Below are 17,791 nucleotides of genomic sequence, written 5' to 3'. Positions count from 1 at the left end.
TTAATGTCAATTTTGTTGCAAAATGTTTTGAGCTTATAATGAATCTGTAAAAATGAGTTAGGACTAGAGGTCGGCCAATTATGATTTTCCAACGCCGATTCCGATTATTGGAGGACCCCAAAAAAAGGCTGCTGCCGATTTAAATCGGCCGTTTAATTTAAAAACATTTTTTATTTATTTATTTTTATTACTTATTGTGTTTATTTTTTAATTATTTTTTAAATTATTAATATTTTAATGTATATATTTGTAATAATGACAAATACAACAATACTGAATGAACAAAAACAGCACTTTTATTTTAACTTAATATAATACATCAATAAAATCAATTTAGTATGTTCAATTTGGTTTAAATAATGCAAAAACAAAGTGTTGGAGAAGAAAGTAAAAGTGCAATATGTGCCATGTATAAAAGCTAACGTTTAAGTTCTTTGCTCAGAACATGAGAACATATGAAAGCTGGTGGTTCCTTTTAACATGAGTCTTCAATATTCCCAGGTAAGAAGTTTTAGGTTGTAGTTATTATAGAACTATTTCTCTCTATACTATTTGTATTTCATATACCTTTGACTATTGGATGTTCTAATAGGCACTTTAGTACTGCCAGCCTAATCTCTGAAGTTTATAGGCTTGAAGTCATAAACAGCGCAATGCTTGAGGCATTGCGAAGAGCTGCTGGCAAACGCAGGAAAGTGCTGTTTGAATGAATGCTTACGAGCCTGCTGCTGTCTACCACCGCTCAGTCAGACTGCTCTATCAAATCATAGACTTAATTATAATATAATAATACACAGAAATACAAGCCTTAGGTCATTAATATGGTCAAATCCGGAAACTATCATTTCGAAAACAAAACGTTTATTCTTTTAGTGAAATATGGAACCATTCCATATTTTATCTAACGGGTGGCATCCATAAGTCAAAATATTGCTGTTACATTGCACAACCTTAAATGTTATGTCATAATTATGTACAATTCTGGCAAATTAGTTCGCAACGAGCCAGGCGGCCCAAACTGTTGCATATACCCTGACTCTGTGTGCAATGAAGGCAAGAGAAGTGACACAATTTCCCTAGTTAATATTGCCTGCTAACATGAATTTCCTTTAGCTAAATATGCAGGTAAAAAAAAAATATACTTCTGTGTATTGATTTTAAGAAAGGCATTGATGTTTATGGTTAGGTACAGTCGTGCAACGATTGTGCTTTTTCCCGCAAATGCGCTTTTGTTAAATCATCCCCGTTTGGCGAAGTCGGCTGTCTTTGTTAGGAAGAAATGGTCTTCACACAGTTCGCAACGAGCCAGGCGGCCCAAACTGCTGCATATACCCTGACTCTGTTGCACAGAACGCAAGAGAAGTGACACAGTTTCCCTAGTTAAAAAAATGTATGTTAGCAGGCAATATTAACTAAATATGCATGTTTAAAAATATATACTTGTGTATTGATTTTAAGAAAGGCGTTGATGTTTATGGTTAGGTACATTGGTGCAACGACAGTGCTTTTTTCCCGCGAATGCGCTTGTTAAATCACCCGTTTGGCGAAGTAGGCTGTGATTCAATGATAAATTAACAGGCACCGCATCGGTTATATGCAACGCAGGACAAGCTAGTTAAACTAGTAATATCATCAACCATGTGTAGTTAACTAGTGATTATGTTAAGATTGATTGTTTTATATAAGATACGTTTAATGCTAGCTAGCACCTTACCTTGGCTCCTTGCTGCACTCGCATAACAGGTAGTCAGTCTGCCACGCAGTCTCCTCGTGGAGTGCAATGTAATCGTCCATAATCGGTGTCCAAAAATGCCGATTACTGATTGTTATGAAAACTTGAAATTGACCCTAATTAATCGGCCATTCCGATTAATCGGTCGACCTCTAGTTAGGACATACCTAATGAATACCACACAGCTTGGTGACACCCCTGTCTTTAATTGTCGGTTACAACATTATACGATAATTCTGCCAAGCCTAACACACACCGACACACACTCATCCCCTAGTCAGATTAACCTCAAACTCTTAGTCATTTTGTCATACTCATATATCATCTGTCTGTACTGTAATGATATGAGCATAGCCACAGGAAGTAGTTTGGGGGTGGGGATGCTTATATCATTACAGTACAGACAGATGATATGAGTATAACCTCAACCTCTTAGTAATTTTGTCAATCTGTCAATCTGACTAGGGATGGTGTGTCTCTCCTCTCTCGTCCTGATAGCCAGGGCTTTGATTTATACTGGACACCAAATATAAACTGCACCAAGGTATTCACTGATGCCCTTTACAACACCACTGATCACCTGTGAGCGTGTGTTCCTGCTTGTACACAGTTCATTCCAGAGTGTGTATGAGGAGTGGAGCATGTGTGGGGGCTGGGCTTCCTATCTACAGGAACAAGAGCTTGACATTGATTTATCACCACCATGACACACACTGATAAGAGAGGAGAAACTCTGGACTCTGTTTCAGTGAGGGAGGTAGGGAGAATGAAAGTTTGTCTGTGTGTGAAAGAGGGAGAGAATGAGAGAAGGTGGAGAAGGGTGGTAACTGGGTTAGTGCCTGGTGTTGTAGTTGGTTGGTTATAAGTGCAAAGGAGACATGCTAATGAGTAATGACCTAGTGATGAGAGCTGACCATGTTAACGAGGCATGCAGTGTAATGACCTAGTGATGAGAGCTGACCATGTTAATGAGGCATGCAGTGTAATGACCTAGTGATGAGAGCTGACCATGTTAACGAGGCATGCAGTGTAATGACCTAGTGATGAGAGCTGACCATGTTAATGAGGCATGCAGTGTAATGACCTAGTGATGAGAGCTGACCATGTTAACGAGGCATGCAGTGTAATGACCTAGTGATGAGAGCTGACCATGTTAACGAGGCATGCAGTGTAATGACCTAGTGATGAGAGCTGACCATGTTAACGAGGCATGCAGTGTAATGACCTAGTGATGACAGCTGACCATGTTAACGAGGCATGCAGTGTAATGACCTAGTGATGAGAGCTGACCACGTTAACGAGGCATGCAGTGTAATGACAGCTGACCATGTTAATGAGGCACGCAGTGTAATGACCTAGTGATGAGAGCTGACCATGTTAACGAGGCATGCAGTGTAATGACCTAGTGATGACAGCTGACCATGTTAATGAGGCACGCAGTGTAATGACCTAGTGATGACAGCTGACCATGTTAATGAGGCACGCAGTATAATGACCTAGTGATGACAGCTGACCATGTTAATGAGGCACGCAGTGTAATGACCTAGTGATGAGAGCTGACCATGTTAATTAGGCACGCAGTGTAATGACCTAGTGATGAGAGCTGACCATGTTAATGAGGCATGCAGTATAATGACCTAGTGATGAGAGCTGACCATGTTAATGAGGCATGCAGTATAATGACCTAGTGATGAGAGCTGACGTGGCACAGGTCACCATAGAGAGGGAGGCGGGAATTCCTGAGACATTTCAACACATGGACATGATAGTCAGACGTCCACAGTTTAAAAACCTCAGATGAAGACTGAGTGACAAAGGGACATGTAGAGGGAGACTGAGTTGACTTACTGAGGGAAACAGAGGAAGGATCGTTCACAAGGACTGGCTGTGGATCATGTGTGATTACAGTTGATTGATCTAATAAAGATCCTAGATTGAGGAAGGAGACTCACCTTTGCTGGGCTGGTTGGGCAGGGCTGGCCTGGCCTAGGCAGGGATTTCTAAAGGAAAAACTAAACCAAGTGGAAGTAAAGAGAGAGAGAGAGAGAGAGAGAGAGTACACGTAAGGGGAGCCAGAGAGGGAAGTAGGGTGTGTGTGTGTTTCCAGGTTAATGAATAATGAAGGTCACTATGAACAAAGTCCATTCTAAAGCAACTCCACTGAGACTCGTTCTCTCACACACCTTTGTAACTTGCAAACCCAATAGAAACACACAGTCCACCCTCTTTCTGTGTGTCTGCATGACATTCATACCAGTCAGATATTCAGTTGACCTACTTTCCCGGGAGAGAAAACAATAAACTACTGCTGTCACATTCACTTCTTTAAAGCTGTACTAATATTGTCTTTCCCCCTCTCCACTTTCTCTCCCCTCTCGCTGTCTCTCCTCCTCCGCCCCGTCCCCTCTCGCTCTCTCCCTCCCCAGTATGAGTACTCCATCAGGTCGTAAGAGCCCCGTGGACTACGGCGTTCAGATCCGCTTCATCAACGACTCAGGAGGGGGGCTCCCCTCGACCCAGCTGAGATCCAAGCCCCCCTCCACCTCTAAGTATGGGGTGGCTGTCAGGGTCCAGGGTATTGCTGGACAACCCTATGTGGTTATGAAGGACGGGGGCCCAAAGGGAGATTCGTATGGGGTGCAGCTCCGTACCCACTACCCCCCGGGTTACGGCAGTCTGCCCCGCAGGGGAGACAGAGAGGAGGGAGGGGGAGAGGGTGGAGGCGGGCAGGGAGGGGCGTTACGCAGGGCACAGTCACATGGTTCATTACTGGAGAGTGAGGGGGGAGGAGGATTTGGGAGACCACCAGGGGATGGGAGGTCTGGTAGCTATGGGAACCTGGATGGAGGGATTGGGGTCGCGGAAGAGAGAACAGATAGAGGGGTGAGGGAGGGGGGTATGGGGAGGAATATAATGTGTGGGTCGTATCAGTCCGGGCTCAACGGGTCACTGGGGAGGGGAGGGGGGAGTCAGTATGCCCCTGACCTCCATCCTTCCCAAACAGAGCAGCCCCCCCTGACCATGGCACACCCCCACCCCCAGAGCCTTCCTTACCCAGCACAGCCCCACCCCCAGAGCCTTCCTTACCCAGCACAGCCCCACCCCCAGAGCCTGCCTTACCCAGCACAGCCCCACCCCCAGACCCCCGTCAACAGACTGATCAGCAGGTTTGACGGCAGCAGCAGTACCAGAGAACAACAGAGGGGGCGCTCTCCTGTAGCAGAGGACCCTAGAGACACCATCTCCCCTTCCCTCGCCCCCAACCCCTACTCTTCCTCTTCACCGTCTCTCACCCCCAACCCCTACTCCTCCTCTTCACCGTCTCTCACCCCCAACCCCTACTCCTCCCCTCCCTCCTCCACTCACAGCAGCCTGGGGCGGGGCCAAGGCTCCGTCAGCAAGGCAACGCCCCACCCAGCCAATCAGCGGGCTCCGCCGGGGAGGTTTGTCGCTGTGGAGACGCCGTCAGCCAATCGGACAGACCCGCTGGTAAGAGACTGGACGTGACGGGAGAGCGGTTACTAACTAGTATACTTAGCTAGTACATGATCAATACCTCCAGTAAAGTTTAAAAACATACTAACACTGAGCTCTGTCTAAAGGTGACCCCTGACCTTCTGCTTCAGAGTTCAGAGGTCACCAGAGAGGAGGAGCAGGTCATGCAGACCATCTACAGCGTCCTCAGAGAAGGGTACAGCATTTATCTTACTGTGTCATTCAACATTAATTTAGGCCAGTTATCAACATCCTTCTGACCGTGTGTATTTGACCTGTTGTTGTTCACCCCTCAGGACTAGTGAGAGTGACTCAGTCATCAGACACAAAGTCAGGGTGATCTTCCAGAAGATCCAGGGACTCAAGGTACTTTAATATACAGTGCCTTCGGAAAGTATTCAGACCCCTTGACTTTTCCCACATTTTTGTTATGTTACAGCCTTATTCTAAAATGGATTAAATAAAACATTTTCCTCAGCAATCTACACACAATACCCCATAATGACAAAGAAAAAACAGGTTGATAGAAAACATTTTTTTTTACATAAGTATACAGACCCTTTCCCTTTGATTGGAGTCCACCTGTGGTAAAGTCAATTGATTGGACATGATTTGGAAATGCACACACCTGTCTATGTAAGGTCCCACAGTTGACAGTGCATGTCAGAGCAAAAACCAAGCCATGAGATCAAAGACATTGTTAGTAGAGTGCCAAGAAAGGATTGTGTCGGGCCACAGATCTGGGGAAGGGTACAAAAAAATGTCTGCAGCGTTGAAGGTCCCCAAGAGCACAGTGGCCTCCATCATTCTTAAATGGAAGAAGTATGGAACCACCAAGACTCTTCCTAGAGCTGGCAGCCCAGCCAACCTGAGGAATCGGGGGAGAAGGGCCTTCGTCAGGGAAGTGACCAAGAACCAGATGGTCACTGACTGAGCTCTAGAGTTCCTCTGTGGAGATGGGAGAACCTTCCAGAAGGACAACCATCTCTGTAGCACTCCACCAATCAGGCCTTTATGGTAGAGTGGCCAGACGGAAGCCACTCCTCAGTAAAAGGCACACAACAGCCCGCTTGGAGTTTGCCAAAAGGCACCTAAATACTCTGACCATGAGAAACAAGATTCTCTGGTCTGATGAAAGCAAGATTAACCTGTTTGACTTGAATGCCAAGCGTCACGTCTGGAGGAAACCTGGCACCATCCCTACGGTGAAGCATGGTGGTGGCAGCATCATTCTGTGGGGATGTTTTTCAGTGGCAGTGACTGGGAGACTAGTCCGGATTGAGGGAAAGATGAACGGAGCAAAGTAGAGAGATATTTGATGAAAACCTGCTCCAGAGCGCTCAGGACCTCAGACTGGGGCAAAAGTTCACCTTCCAACAGGACAACGACCCTAAGCACACAGCCAAGACAACGCAGGAGTGGCTTCGGGACAAGTCTCTGAATGTCCTTGAGTGGCCCAGCCAGAGCCTGGACTTGAACCCGATCGAACATCTCTGGAGAAACCTGAAAATATCTGTGCAGCGACACTCCCCATCCAACCTGACAGAGCTTGAGAGGATCTGCAGAGAAGAATGGGAGAAACTCTCCAAATACAGGTGTGCCAGGTTTTTAGCTTTTATTTTATTATTTATTTAACCTTTTTTATTTAACTAGGCAAGTCAGTTAAGAACAGATTACCATAACAGCCAACCAAAATGCAAAAAGCCTCCTCCGGGGACATACCCAAGAAGAAGAGGCTGTAATCGCTACCAAAGGTTCTTCAACAAAGTACTGCGTAAAGGGTCTGAATACTTATGTCAACGTGATATTTCAGTTTTTTATTTTTAATACATTTGCAAAAATGTCTAAACCTGTTTTTGCTTTGTCATTATGGGGTATTGTGTGTAGATTGATGGAAAACAACAATTTAGTTCATGTCAGAATAAAGCTGTAACGTAACAATGTGGAAAAAGTCAAGGGGTCTGAATACTTTCTGAATGCACTATACACTTTAGTAGTACTCTAATATACATCTCTATACACCACAAGGTACTCTTATATACAGTGAGCTCAAAGTATTGGGACAGTGTCACACTTGTTGGTTGTTTTGGATGTTCAGATAGGAATAGAATATGTTTCTAAACTCTTCTACATTCATGTGGATGCATAGTCCTGAATTAATATTTCATCATTTTTTATTTCACCTTTAGTTAACTAGGCAAGTCAATTAACCTCTCTGGGGTATGTGGGACACACTATTCAACAGCCAGTGAAATAGCAGGGCGCCAAATTCAAAACAACAAAAATCTCATAATTCAAATATTTCAAACCTACAACTATTATATCCCATTTTAAAGATACACTTCTCGTTAATCCAACCACATTGTCCGATATCAAAAAGGCTTTACGGCGAAAGCATAACATTAGATTATGTTAGGACAGCGCCGAGACAAGAAAAACCACACAGCCATTTTCCAAGCAAGGAGAGGCGTCACAAAAACCAGAAATACAGCTAAAATTAATCACTAACCTTTGATCTTCATCAGATGGCACTCATAGGACTTCATGTTACACAATACATGTATATTTTGCTCAATAAAGTTCATATCCAAAAACCCCATTTTACATTGGCGTGTAATGTTCAGAAATGTTTTGCCTCCCAAAACTTCCGGTGAATGAGCACATCAATTTACAGAAATACTCATCATAAACGTTGTTAAAATATTCAACAGTTATTCAAAGAATTATAGATACACTTCTCCTTAATGCAACCGCTGTGTCAGATTTCAAAAAAGCTTTACGGCGAAAGCAAATTTTGCAATAATCTGAGTACTGCGCTCAGATATCAAAACAAGCCATACAGAAACCCACCATTTTGGAGTCAACAGAAATGACAAAAATTACATTAGAAATATTCACTTACCTTTGATCTTCATCGGAATGCACTCCCAGGATTCCCAGTTCCAGAATAAATGTTTGTTTTGTTCGATAAAGTCCATAATTTATGTCCAAATACCTCCTTTTTGTTCCCGCTTTTAGTCTACTACTCCAAATGCAGGAAGTGCGCGCAAAATGTCACGACGAAAAGTCAAAAAAAGTTATATTTACGTTCGTAGAAACATGTCAAACGATGTATAGCATCAATCTTTAGGATGTTTTTATCAGAAATGTTCCATAATATTCCAACCGGACGATTCCTTTGTCTTCAAAAAAGAAATGGAACACAGCTAACTCTCACGGGAACGCACGCCACTGAGCTCATGTCATTTTCTCACTCATCTACTTCCAGGAGCTCTTGTTCTCTCCCTATTCACAGTAGAAGCATGAAACAACGTTCTAAAGACTATTGACATCTAGTGGAAGCCTTAGGAAGTGCAAAATGAACCCTAAGTCACTGTATACTGTATAGGCAATCACTTCAAAAACTACAAACCTCAGATTTCCACACTTCCTGGTTGGATTTATCTCAGGTTTTTGCCTGCCATATGAGTTCTGTTATACTCACAGACATCATTCAAACAGTTTTAGAAACTTCAGAGTGTTTTCTATCCAAATCTACTAATAATATCCTACCTTCTGAGCCTGAGTAGCAGGCAGTTTACTACGGGCACGCCTTTCATTCGGACGTCAAAATACCGCCCCGTACCCTAGAGAAGTTGAGAACAAATTCTTATTTTCAATGACAGCCTAGGAACAGTGGGTTAACTGCCTTGTTCAGGGGCAGAACGACAGATTCTTTTTACCTTGTCAGCTCGGGGATTCGATCTGGCAACCTTTCGGTTCCAAGTGCAACCCTCTAACCACTAGGCTACCTGCTGCCCCATCATAATGAGTGAGAAAGTTAGACGCACATATCATACCCCCCTGCTAACCTCTTACCATTACAATAACAAGGGAGGTTAGCATTTTTTGCAGGGTAAGATATTTATGCCTCTAACTTTCTCACTCATCATTATTTAGGATAATCCATAATCATGGTAGTATACACATTATTAATGTAGAAGTGTTTAGAAACATTCTATTCTTGTTTACAGTAAAACTAACTCCAAAATGACACAATACATTATTTACCATTCATTTCTATTGGGCAAAAAATTATCAAACGCTACCAAAACAAACAGCAAATGTGTCCATCAAGTTTGTGGTCACAAGCTTGATGTAAACATTGTTTGCTAGGAATATGGGACCAAATACTAAACGTTTTACTACTTTTTAGTAGACATTACTGAATTTGTCCCAATACTTCTGGTCCCCTAAAATGGGCTATCTACAAAAAGTGCTGTAAGTTCGAAACGGTTCGCCTGATATAGATGAAAATACCCTCCAATCAAAGCTGACAGTCTGCACTTTAACCTCGGAGTCATTGTATCATTTCAAATCCAAAGTACAGAACAAAAAATAAAACAATGTGTTACTGTCCCAAATACTTTTGGAGCTCTCTGTACATCTCTATACACCTCAGAAGTACTCTAATACACATCTTTATACACCTCAGTAGTACTCTAATACATATCTTTATACACCTCAGTAGTACTCTAATACACATCATTATACACCTCAGTAGTACTCTAATACACATCTTTATACACCTCAGTAGTACTCTAATATACATCTCTATACACTTCTGTAGTACTCTAATATACATCTCTGTAGTACTCTAATAAACATCGCTGTAGTACTCTAATATACATCTCTATACACCTCCGTAGTACTGCTCATCCTCTTATTTCAGTTTGTCATTGGTGGTGCTAGCTGTCATTCTATGGGGTATCCACTTAAGTCACTCTCCCCCTCTCAGCCCAGTGAGAGCTCTGGTGAGGAGTGGAGGAGAGAAAAGAGGGATCTGGAGAGGAAGATGATGGAGCTACAGACCTCACTACAGGAGGAGAGGAGGGTGAGTGGAGGAGAGTAGGAGAAAAGAGGAAGGAGGGATCATTTGGGACGTGATGGAAAGAGTGGAGCGATGGTGTTTGTTTGGCACCTAGGGAGCTCTCACGGTGAGCTGTTTCAACAGTACACACACCAGCTGAGCCCACCGTGTGTGTGTGTTCTGAGAGGAGCTGCTGTTGTGGTTTTTAGTCGCAGACTACATGCCCTAAAAGCCATGTAAATGGACCACAGGTGATTTAAACCTGTTGGGTTAGAGGTGGACCCAGTATTCTATCTGATAATGAGTCATCATGTGTTGGCTTAAGGGAGTTGGGCTGGTATTTAACTCTAACACCCTATAATCACTTAATCATGTATGTGAATTCTACTGAGGAAACACGCCTGTCTGACACTATTCTGAAGAACACACAGCATGTTTAGAGAATCATGCCTGTTCTCCTAAATATTTCACCTCCCCACTGTCTGTCGTTGTCTGATGTTGTGGTGGTCATGTAGCCTACAGTATAGGACTGTGTGTGTGCATAGGGCTCTGTGGGCAGCTCTGACCCTGTGTTAAAGGCAGAGCTGGAGTCATGTCTGGATGAGAACATGCAGCTCCAGGAGACTGTGGACAGGACGAAGACTGAACTACACCAGACACACTCTGAGTGAGTAACAGTGAGCAGGACAAATGACCTGGGTAGAAAGAAACCTTGAGAGGAACCAGGCAGGTTGAAAGTGACTCCAGGCCGCTGGATCAGAACTAAAGGTCCCTGCTGGTTATAATGATGGCTTATTGAAAGGTTCTTTGTTAGTGTTGAGATAAAGAGCATCAGATCTGTCTTGTAAAATACATTTTATCTCAATGAGAATAACCTGTAGAAATAAAGGTTAAATGAATAAATCGAGGTCTCTGTCAGGCTGAGTCAGTTGCGCATGGCGAGAGAGAGTGCTGAGTCCAGAGTCAGAGAGATGGAGGACCGACTGGTTGAGCTACAGGAGGAGCTGAGGACAGAGAACGGCAACAAGACGGTAACACAACACACATTTGGGTGGTCTTGAGACACAAGATCTTTGTTGTGCACTCTTTGTAATTGTCCTGTAGGAATGTGTTATGTGTGTATTGTGTGTCTGCAGGACCTGGTGATGTGTCAAGCGTCTCTGTCGGAGGTGTCCATGTTGAAGCAGAAGCTGGAGGATTCTCTGAGACAGAGAGAGAGGGAGCTGACGGCCCTGAAGGGAGCTCTGAAGGACGAGGTGGCCACGCACGACAAAGAGATCGAGACACTTCGAGAACAGTACAGCACTGACATGGAGAGATTGAGGAGTACCATGGAGCAGGTCTCACAGGTACACACACAAGTTTCAACGTTTATTCACCACGGCCACAGGATACAGCAGGTGGAAAACGGTACAGTCAAAATCTTACTTGAGAGCTCTTTCCCACACACACGTGCACTGAGGGAGCAGCAGAGCGTGAAGTGATTGAGACCCACTGGACTTGCTTCACACCGGTGCATTATAGCAGGAACAAGTGATTACACCGTTACGTTTGACTGCACAGACAAAGCCACAAGCAGCAGACTAGCAGTACCTCAGCTGATCTCACATTCTTAATGACACGTCTTACTCCCTCTCTCCCCACTCTCTCTCTCTCTCATATCCACCCTCCCTCCCTCTCTCTCCCCACTCTCTCTCTCTCTCTCTCTCTCATATCCACCCTCCCTCTTTTTCTCACCCCACTCTCTCTCTCTCATATCCACCCTCTCTCTCTCTCATATCCACCCTCCCTCTCTCTTCTCTCCACCCTCCTCTCTCTTCTCTCCACCCTCCTCTCTCTTCTCTCCACCCTCCCTCTCTCTTCTCTCCACCCTCCCTCTCTCTTCTCTCCACCCTCCCTCTCTCTTCTCTCCACCCTCCCTCTCTCTTCTCTCCACCCTCCCTCTCTCTTCTCTCCACCCTCCCTCTCTCTTCTTCTCTCTCCACCCTCCCGCTCATATCCACCCTCCCTCTCTTGTCTCTCCCCCTCCCTCTCTCCCCACACTCTCTCATATCCACCCTCCCCCTCTTCTCTCTCCCCAGTCTCAGGCGGGTATCGAGTCAGAGCGGTTGCGTGTGAATGCGTCGGTGCGTACTCTACAGCAGCAGCTGGAAGACTGCAGGGACGAGAGTGGCCACTGGATGGCGCAGTTCCACAGTACTAGAGATGAACTACGGACCACCAAACAGGAGTGAGTACACGCACGTACAGAGAATACAACCTTACCATGAAATGCTTAATTACAAGCAACCAACAATGCAGATTTGAGAAAAATAAGAGTTAAGTAAAATAGATAAGTAAAAAATAACAGTAACAAAGGACTGGTACTGTACACACACATACTTCACTTACAAAGTCTTGCACATCTCTTCCTGTTTTTCAACCATCCATGTATAGATCTATGTAACCATCCATGTATAGATCTATGTAACCATCCACATGTCCCATTTCTGTTCTCTCATTCTGTACCGTTAATGTCTCCTCTCATTGTGTCTTATTGGCTAGAGACCCGCCCATCACCCCTGAGCCACTGTGAGGGAGCCTATATATGTGCTGTCTATGCTGTATATAGGGTATAGCCGTGCTAGTAGCCCGTGCTAGTAGCCCGTGCTAGTAGCCCGTGCTAGTAGCCCGTGCTAGTAGCCCGTGCTAGTAGCCCGTGCTAGTAGCCCGTGCTAGTAGCCCGTGCTAGGCCTTAGCTTACAATTTCCGTGCCCCGCGGAAATGTAATTAACTTCTATGGGCTAGGTCGGACGTCACCGTCCCACTCTATTCAACAGCCAGTGGAACAGCGTGGCGCGAAATACGAAACCTCAAAAATGCAATAATTTACATTTTTCAAACATACGACTATTTTACACCATTTTAAAGACAAGACTCTCGTTAATCTAACCACATTGTCCGATTTCAAAAAGGCTTTACAGCGAAAGCAAAACATTAGATTATGTTAGAGTACATAGCCACAAATAATCACACAGCCATTTTCCAAGCAAGCATATATGTCACATAAACCCAAAACACAGCTAAATGAAGCACTAACCTTTGATCTTCATCAGATGACACACTAGGACATTATGTTATACAAATACATGCATGTTTTGTTCAATCAAGTTCATATTTATATCCAAAAACAGCATTTTTACATTGGCATGTGATGTTCAGAACATGCATTCCCACCCAAAACTTCCGGTGAATTTACTAAATTACTCACCATAAACGTTGACAAAATACATAATTATTTTAAGAATTATAGATACAGAACTCCTTTATGCATTCGCTATGTAAGATTTTAAAATAGCTTTTCGGCGAAAGCACATTTTGCAATATTCTGAGTACATAGCTTAGCCATCACGGCTAGCTATTTTGACACCCGCCAAGTTCGGGGCTCACTAAACTCAGAATTACTATTAGAAAAATGTTATTACCTTTGCTGATCTTCATCAGAATGCACTCCCAGGACTGCTGCTTCCACAATAAATGTTGTTTTTGTTCCAAATAATCCATAGTTATGTCCAAATACCTCCGTTTTGTTTGTGCGTTCAGGTCACTATCCAAAGGGTAACGCGCGAGCGCATATCGAGACCAAAAAAATCAAAATGTTCCATTACCGTACTTAGAAGCATGTCAAACGCTGTTCAAAATCAATTTTTATGGTATTTGTCTCGTAAAATAGTGATAATATTCCAACCGGACAATAGTGTATTCATTCAAAGAGGAAAAGAAAAAACAGCATGGTCGCGGGACTGCGCATATCCAATCTCTTTGTCACCAGGCAGACCACTGACAAACTGTGCTACCATACTCTGCCCAGAGACAGGAGATGCCTCAATCCGCTTTCTGAAGGCTTTAGAGAGCCAATGGAAGCCTTAGAAAGTGCAACGTAACCCCAGGGATACTGTAGTTTCGAAAGGGACTAGAAAGAAGAACTACAAATTCTCAGACAGGCCACTTCCTGCTTGGAATTTTCTCAGGTTTTTGCCTGCCATATGAGTTCTGTTATACTCAGACACCATTCAAACAGTTTTAGAAACTTCAGAGTGTTTTCTATCCAAATCTACTAATAATATGCATATTCTCGTTTCTGGGAAAGAGTAGTAACCAGTTTAAATCGGGTACGTTTTTTTTATCCGGCTGTGAAAATACTGCCCCCTAGCCCAGACAGGTTAAACCAGCTTCTGTGTTTCTCTATTTGACTGACTGACTGACTGAATAATTTGTGATACCATAGAATGACCTAATTTTAACAACAAAACATTTGATCAACTTTAAGGAACTGATATCAGCATTGGAGATTTAACTGTAGCCTCTGAATCAAACTAAACGTGTCTGATCAGTGCTGATCTGTGACTTGATTTCTAGATTTTGAAATGGATCTTGTATTGGTTAAAATGTTGTGTGTGTTGCAGGATGCTGCAGGCTCGTCTGGAGAAAGAGGAGCTTGAGGAAGAACTGAACGAAGTACAGGAGAGAGTCAACACCATGAAACAGCAGATACCAGACCCCAGTCATACACACACACTCAACCAGGTACACACACACACTGATACTGACAAACACACACACTCAACCAGGTACACACACACTGATACTGACAAACACACACACTCAACCAGGTACACACACACACTGATACTGACAAACACACACACTCAACCAGGTACACACACACACACACTGATACTGACAAACACACACACTCAACCAGGTACACACACACACACACTGATACTGACAAACACACACACTCAACCAGGTACACACACACACACACTGATACTGACAAACACACACACTCAACCAGGTACACACACACACTGATACTGACAAACACACACACTCAACCAGGTACACACACACACTGATACTGACAAACACACACACTCAACCAGGTACACACACACACTGATACTGACAAACACACACACTCAACCAGGTACACACACACACTGATACTGACAAACACACACACTCAACCAGGTACACACACACACTGATACTGACAAACACACACACTCAACCAGGTACACACACACACTGATACTGACAAACACACACACTCAACCAGGTACACACACACACTGATACTGACAAACACACACACTCAACCAGGTACACACACACACTGATACTGACAAACACACACACTCAACCAGGTACACACACACACTGATACTGACAAACACACACACTCAACCAGGTACACACACACACACACTGATACTGACAAACACACACACTCAACCAGGTACACACACACACACACTGATACTGACAAACACACACACTCAACCAGGTACACACACACACACACACTGATACTGACAAACACACACACTCAACCAGGTACACACACACACACACTGATACTGACAAACACACACACTCAACCAGGTACACACACACACACACTGATACTGACAAACACACACACTCAACCAGGTACACACACACACACACTGATACTGACAAACACACACACTCAACCAGGTACACACACACACACACTGATACTGACAAACACACACACTCAACCAGGTACACACACACACACACTGATACTGACAAACACACACACTCAACCAGGTACACACACACACACACTGATACTGACAAACACACACACTCAACCAGGTACACACACACACACACTGATACTGACAAACACACACACTCAACCAGGTACACACACACACACACTGATACTGACAAACACACACACTCAACCAGGTACACACACACACACACTGATACTGACAAACACACACACTCAACCAGGTACACACACACACACACTGATACTGACAAACACACACACTCAACCAGGTACACACACACACACACTGATACTGACAAACACACACACTCAACCAGGTACACACACACACACACTGATACTGACAAACACACACACTCAACCAGGTACACACACACACACACTGATACTGACAAACACACACACTCAACCAGGTACACACACACACACACTGATACTGACAAACACACACACTCAACCAGGTACACACACACACACACTGATACTGACAAACACACACACTCAACCAGGTACACACACACACACACTGATACTGACAAACACACACACTCAACCAGGTACACACACACACACACTGATACTGACAAACACACACACTCAACCAGGTACACACACACACACACTGATACTGACAAACACACACACTCAACCAGGTACACACACACACACACTGATACTGACAAACACACACACTCAACCAGGTACACACACACACACACTGATACTGACAAACACACACACTCAACCAGGTACACACACACACACACTGATACTGACAAACACACACACTCAACCAGGTACACACACACACACTGATACTGACAAACACACACACTCAACCAGGTACACACACACACACTGATACTGACAAACACACACACTCAACCAGGTACACACACACACACTGATACTGACAAACACACACACTCAACCAGGTACACACACACACACTGATACTGACAAACACACACACTCAACCAGGTACACACACACACTGATACTGACAAACACACACACTCAACCAGTCACACACACACACTGATACTGACAAACACACACACTCAACCAGGTACACACACACACTGATACTGACAAACACACACACTCAACCAGGTACACACACACACTGATACTGACAAACACACACACTCAACCAGGTACACACACACACACTGATACTGACAAACACACACACTCAACCAGGTACACACACACACTGATACTGACAAACACACACACTCAACCAGGTACACACACACACTGATACTGACAAACACACACACTCAACCAGGTACACACACACACTGATACTGACAAACACACACACTCAACCAGGTACACACACACACTGATACTGACAAACACACACACTCAACCAGGTACACACACACACTGATACTGACAAACACACACACTCAACCAGGTACACACACACACTGATACTGACAAACACACACACTCAACCAGGTACACACACACACTGATACTGACAAACACACACACTCAACAAGGTACACACACACACTGATACTGACAAACACACACACTCAACCAGGTACACACACACACTGATACTGACAAACACACACACTCAACCAGGTACACACACACACTGATACTGACAAACACACACACTCAACAAGGTACACACACACACTGATACTGACAAACACACACACTCAACCAGGTACACACACACACTGATACTGACAAACACACACACTCAACCAGGTACACACACACACTGATACTGACAAACACACACACTCAACCAGGTACACACACACACTGATACTGACAAACACACACACTCAACCAGGTACACACACACACTGATACTGACAAACACACACACTCAACCAGGTACACACACACACACTGATACTGACAAACACACACACTCAACCAGGTACACACACACACTGATACTGACAAACACACACACTCAACCAGGTACACACACACACACTGATACTGACAAACACACACACTCAACCAGGTACACACACACACTGATACTGACAAACACACACACTCAACCAGGTACACACACACACTGATACTGACAAACACACACACTCAACCAGGTACACACACACACTGATACTGACAAACACACACA

At 44.0% G+C, this 17,791-nt stretch overlaps 1 protein-coding gene across 4 annotated transcripts in view; it reads left to right on the top strand.

Moving 5' to 3' along the window:
• Positions 1–17,791, top strand: part of LOC106575505 (cingulin) — a 35,315-nt gene that overhangs the window by 6,119 nt on the left and 11,405 nt on the right. For 3 of the 4 annotated variants that reach the window (XM_045698725.1, XM_045698720.1, XM_014152029.2), the window contains exons 2-10: positions 4,159–5,221; positions 5,335–5,423; positions 5,524–5,593; positions 10,005–10,100; positions 10,622–10,743; positions 10,996–11,107; positions 11,213–11,425; positions 12,158–12,306; positions 14,522–14,642. In XM_045698725.1, the coding sequence (XP_045554681.1) occupies positions 4,159–5,221; positions 5,335–5,423; positions 5,524–5,593; positions 10,005–10,100; positions 10,622–10,743; positions 10,996–11,107; positions 11,213–11,425; positions 12,158–12,306; positions 14,522–14,642 (2,035 nt within the window). The remainder of the gene's footprint in view (positions 1–4,158; positions 5,222–5,334; positions 5,424–5,523; positions 5,594–10,004; positions 10,101–10,621; positions 10,744–10,995; positions 11,108–11,212; positions 11,426–12,157; positions 12,307–14,521; positions 14,643–17,791) is intronic. The other variant, XM_045698733.1, reaches the window with a different exon arrangement.

Source organism: Salmo salar, chromosome ssa02 (genome assembly GCF_905237065.1).
Source record: "Salmo salar chromosome ssa02, Ssal_v3.1, whole genome shotgun sequence".
Lineage (NCBI taxonomy): Eukaryota > Metazoa > Chordata > Actinopteri > Salmoniformes > Salmonidae > Salmo > Salmo salar.
The sequence above is the reverse complement of the archived record's forward strand: the minus strand, read 5'-3'. Positions and strand labels throughout refer to the sequence as shown.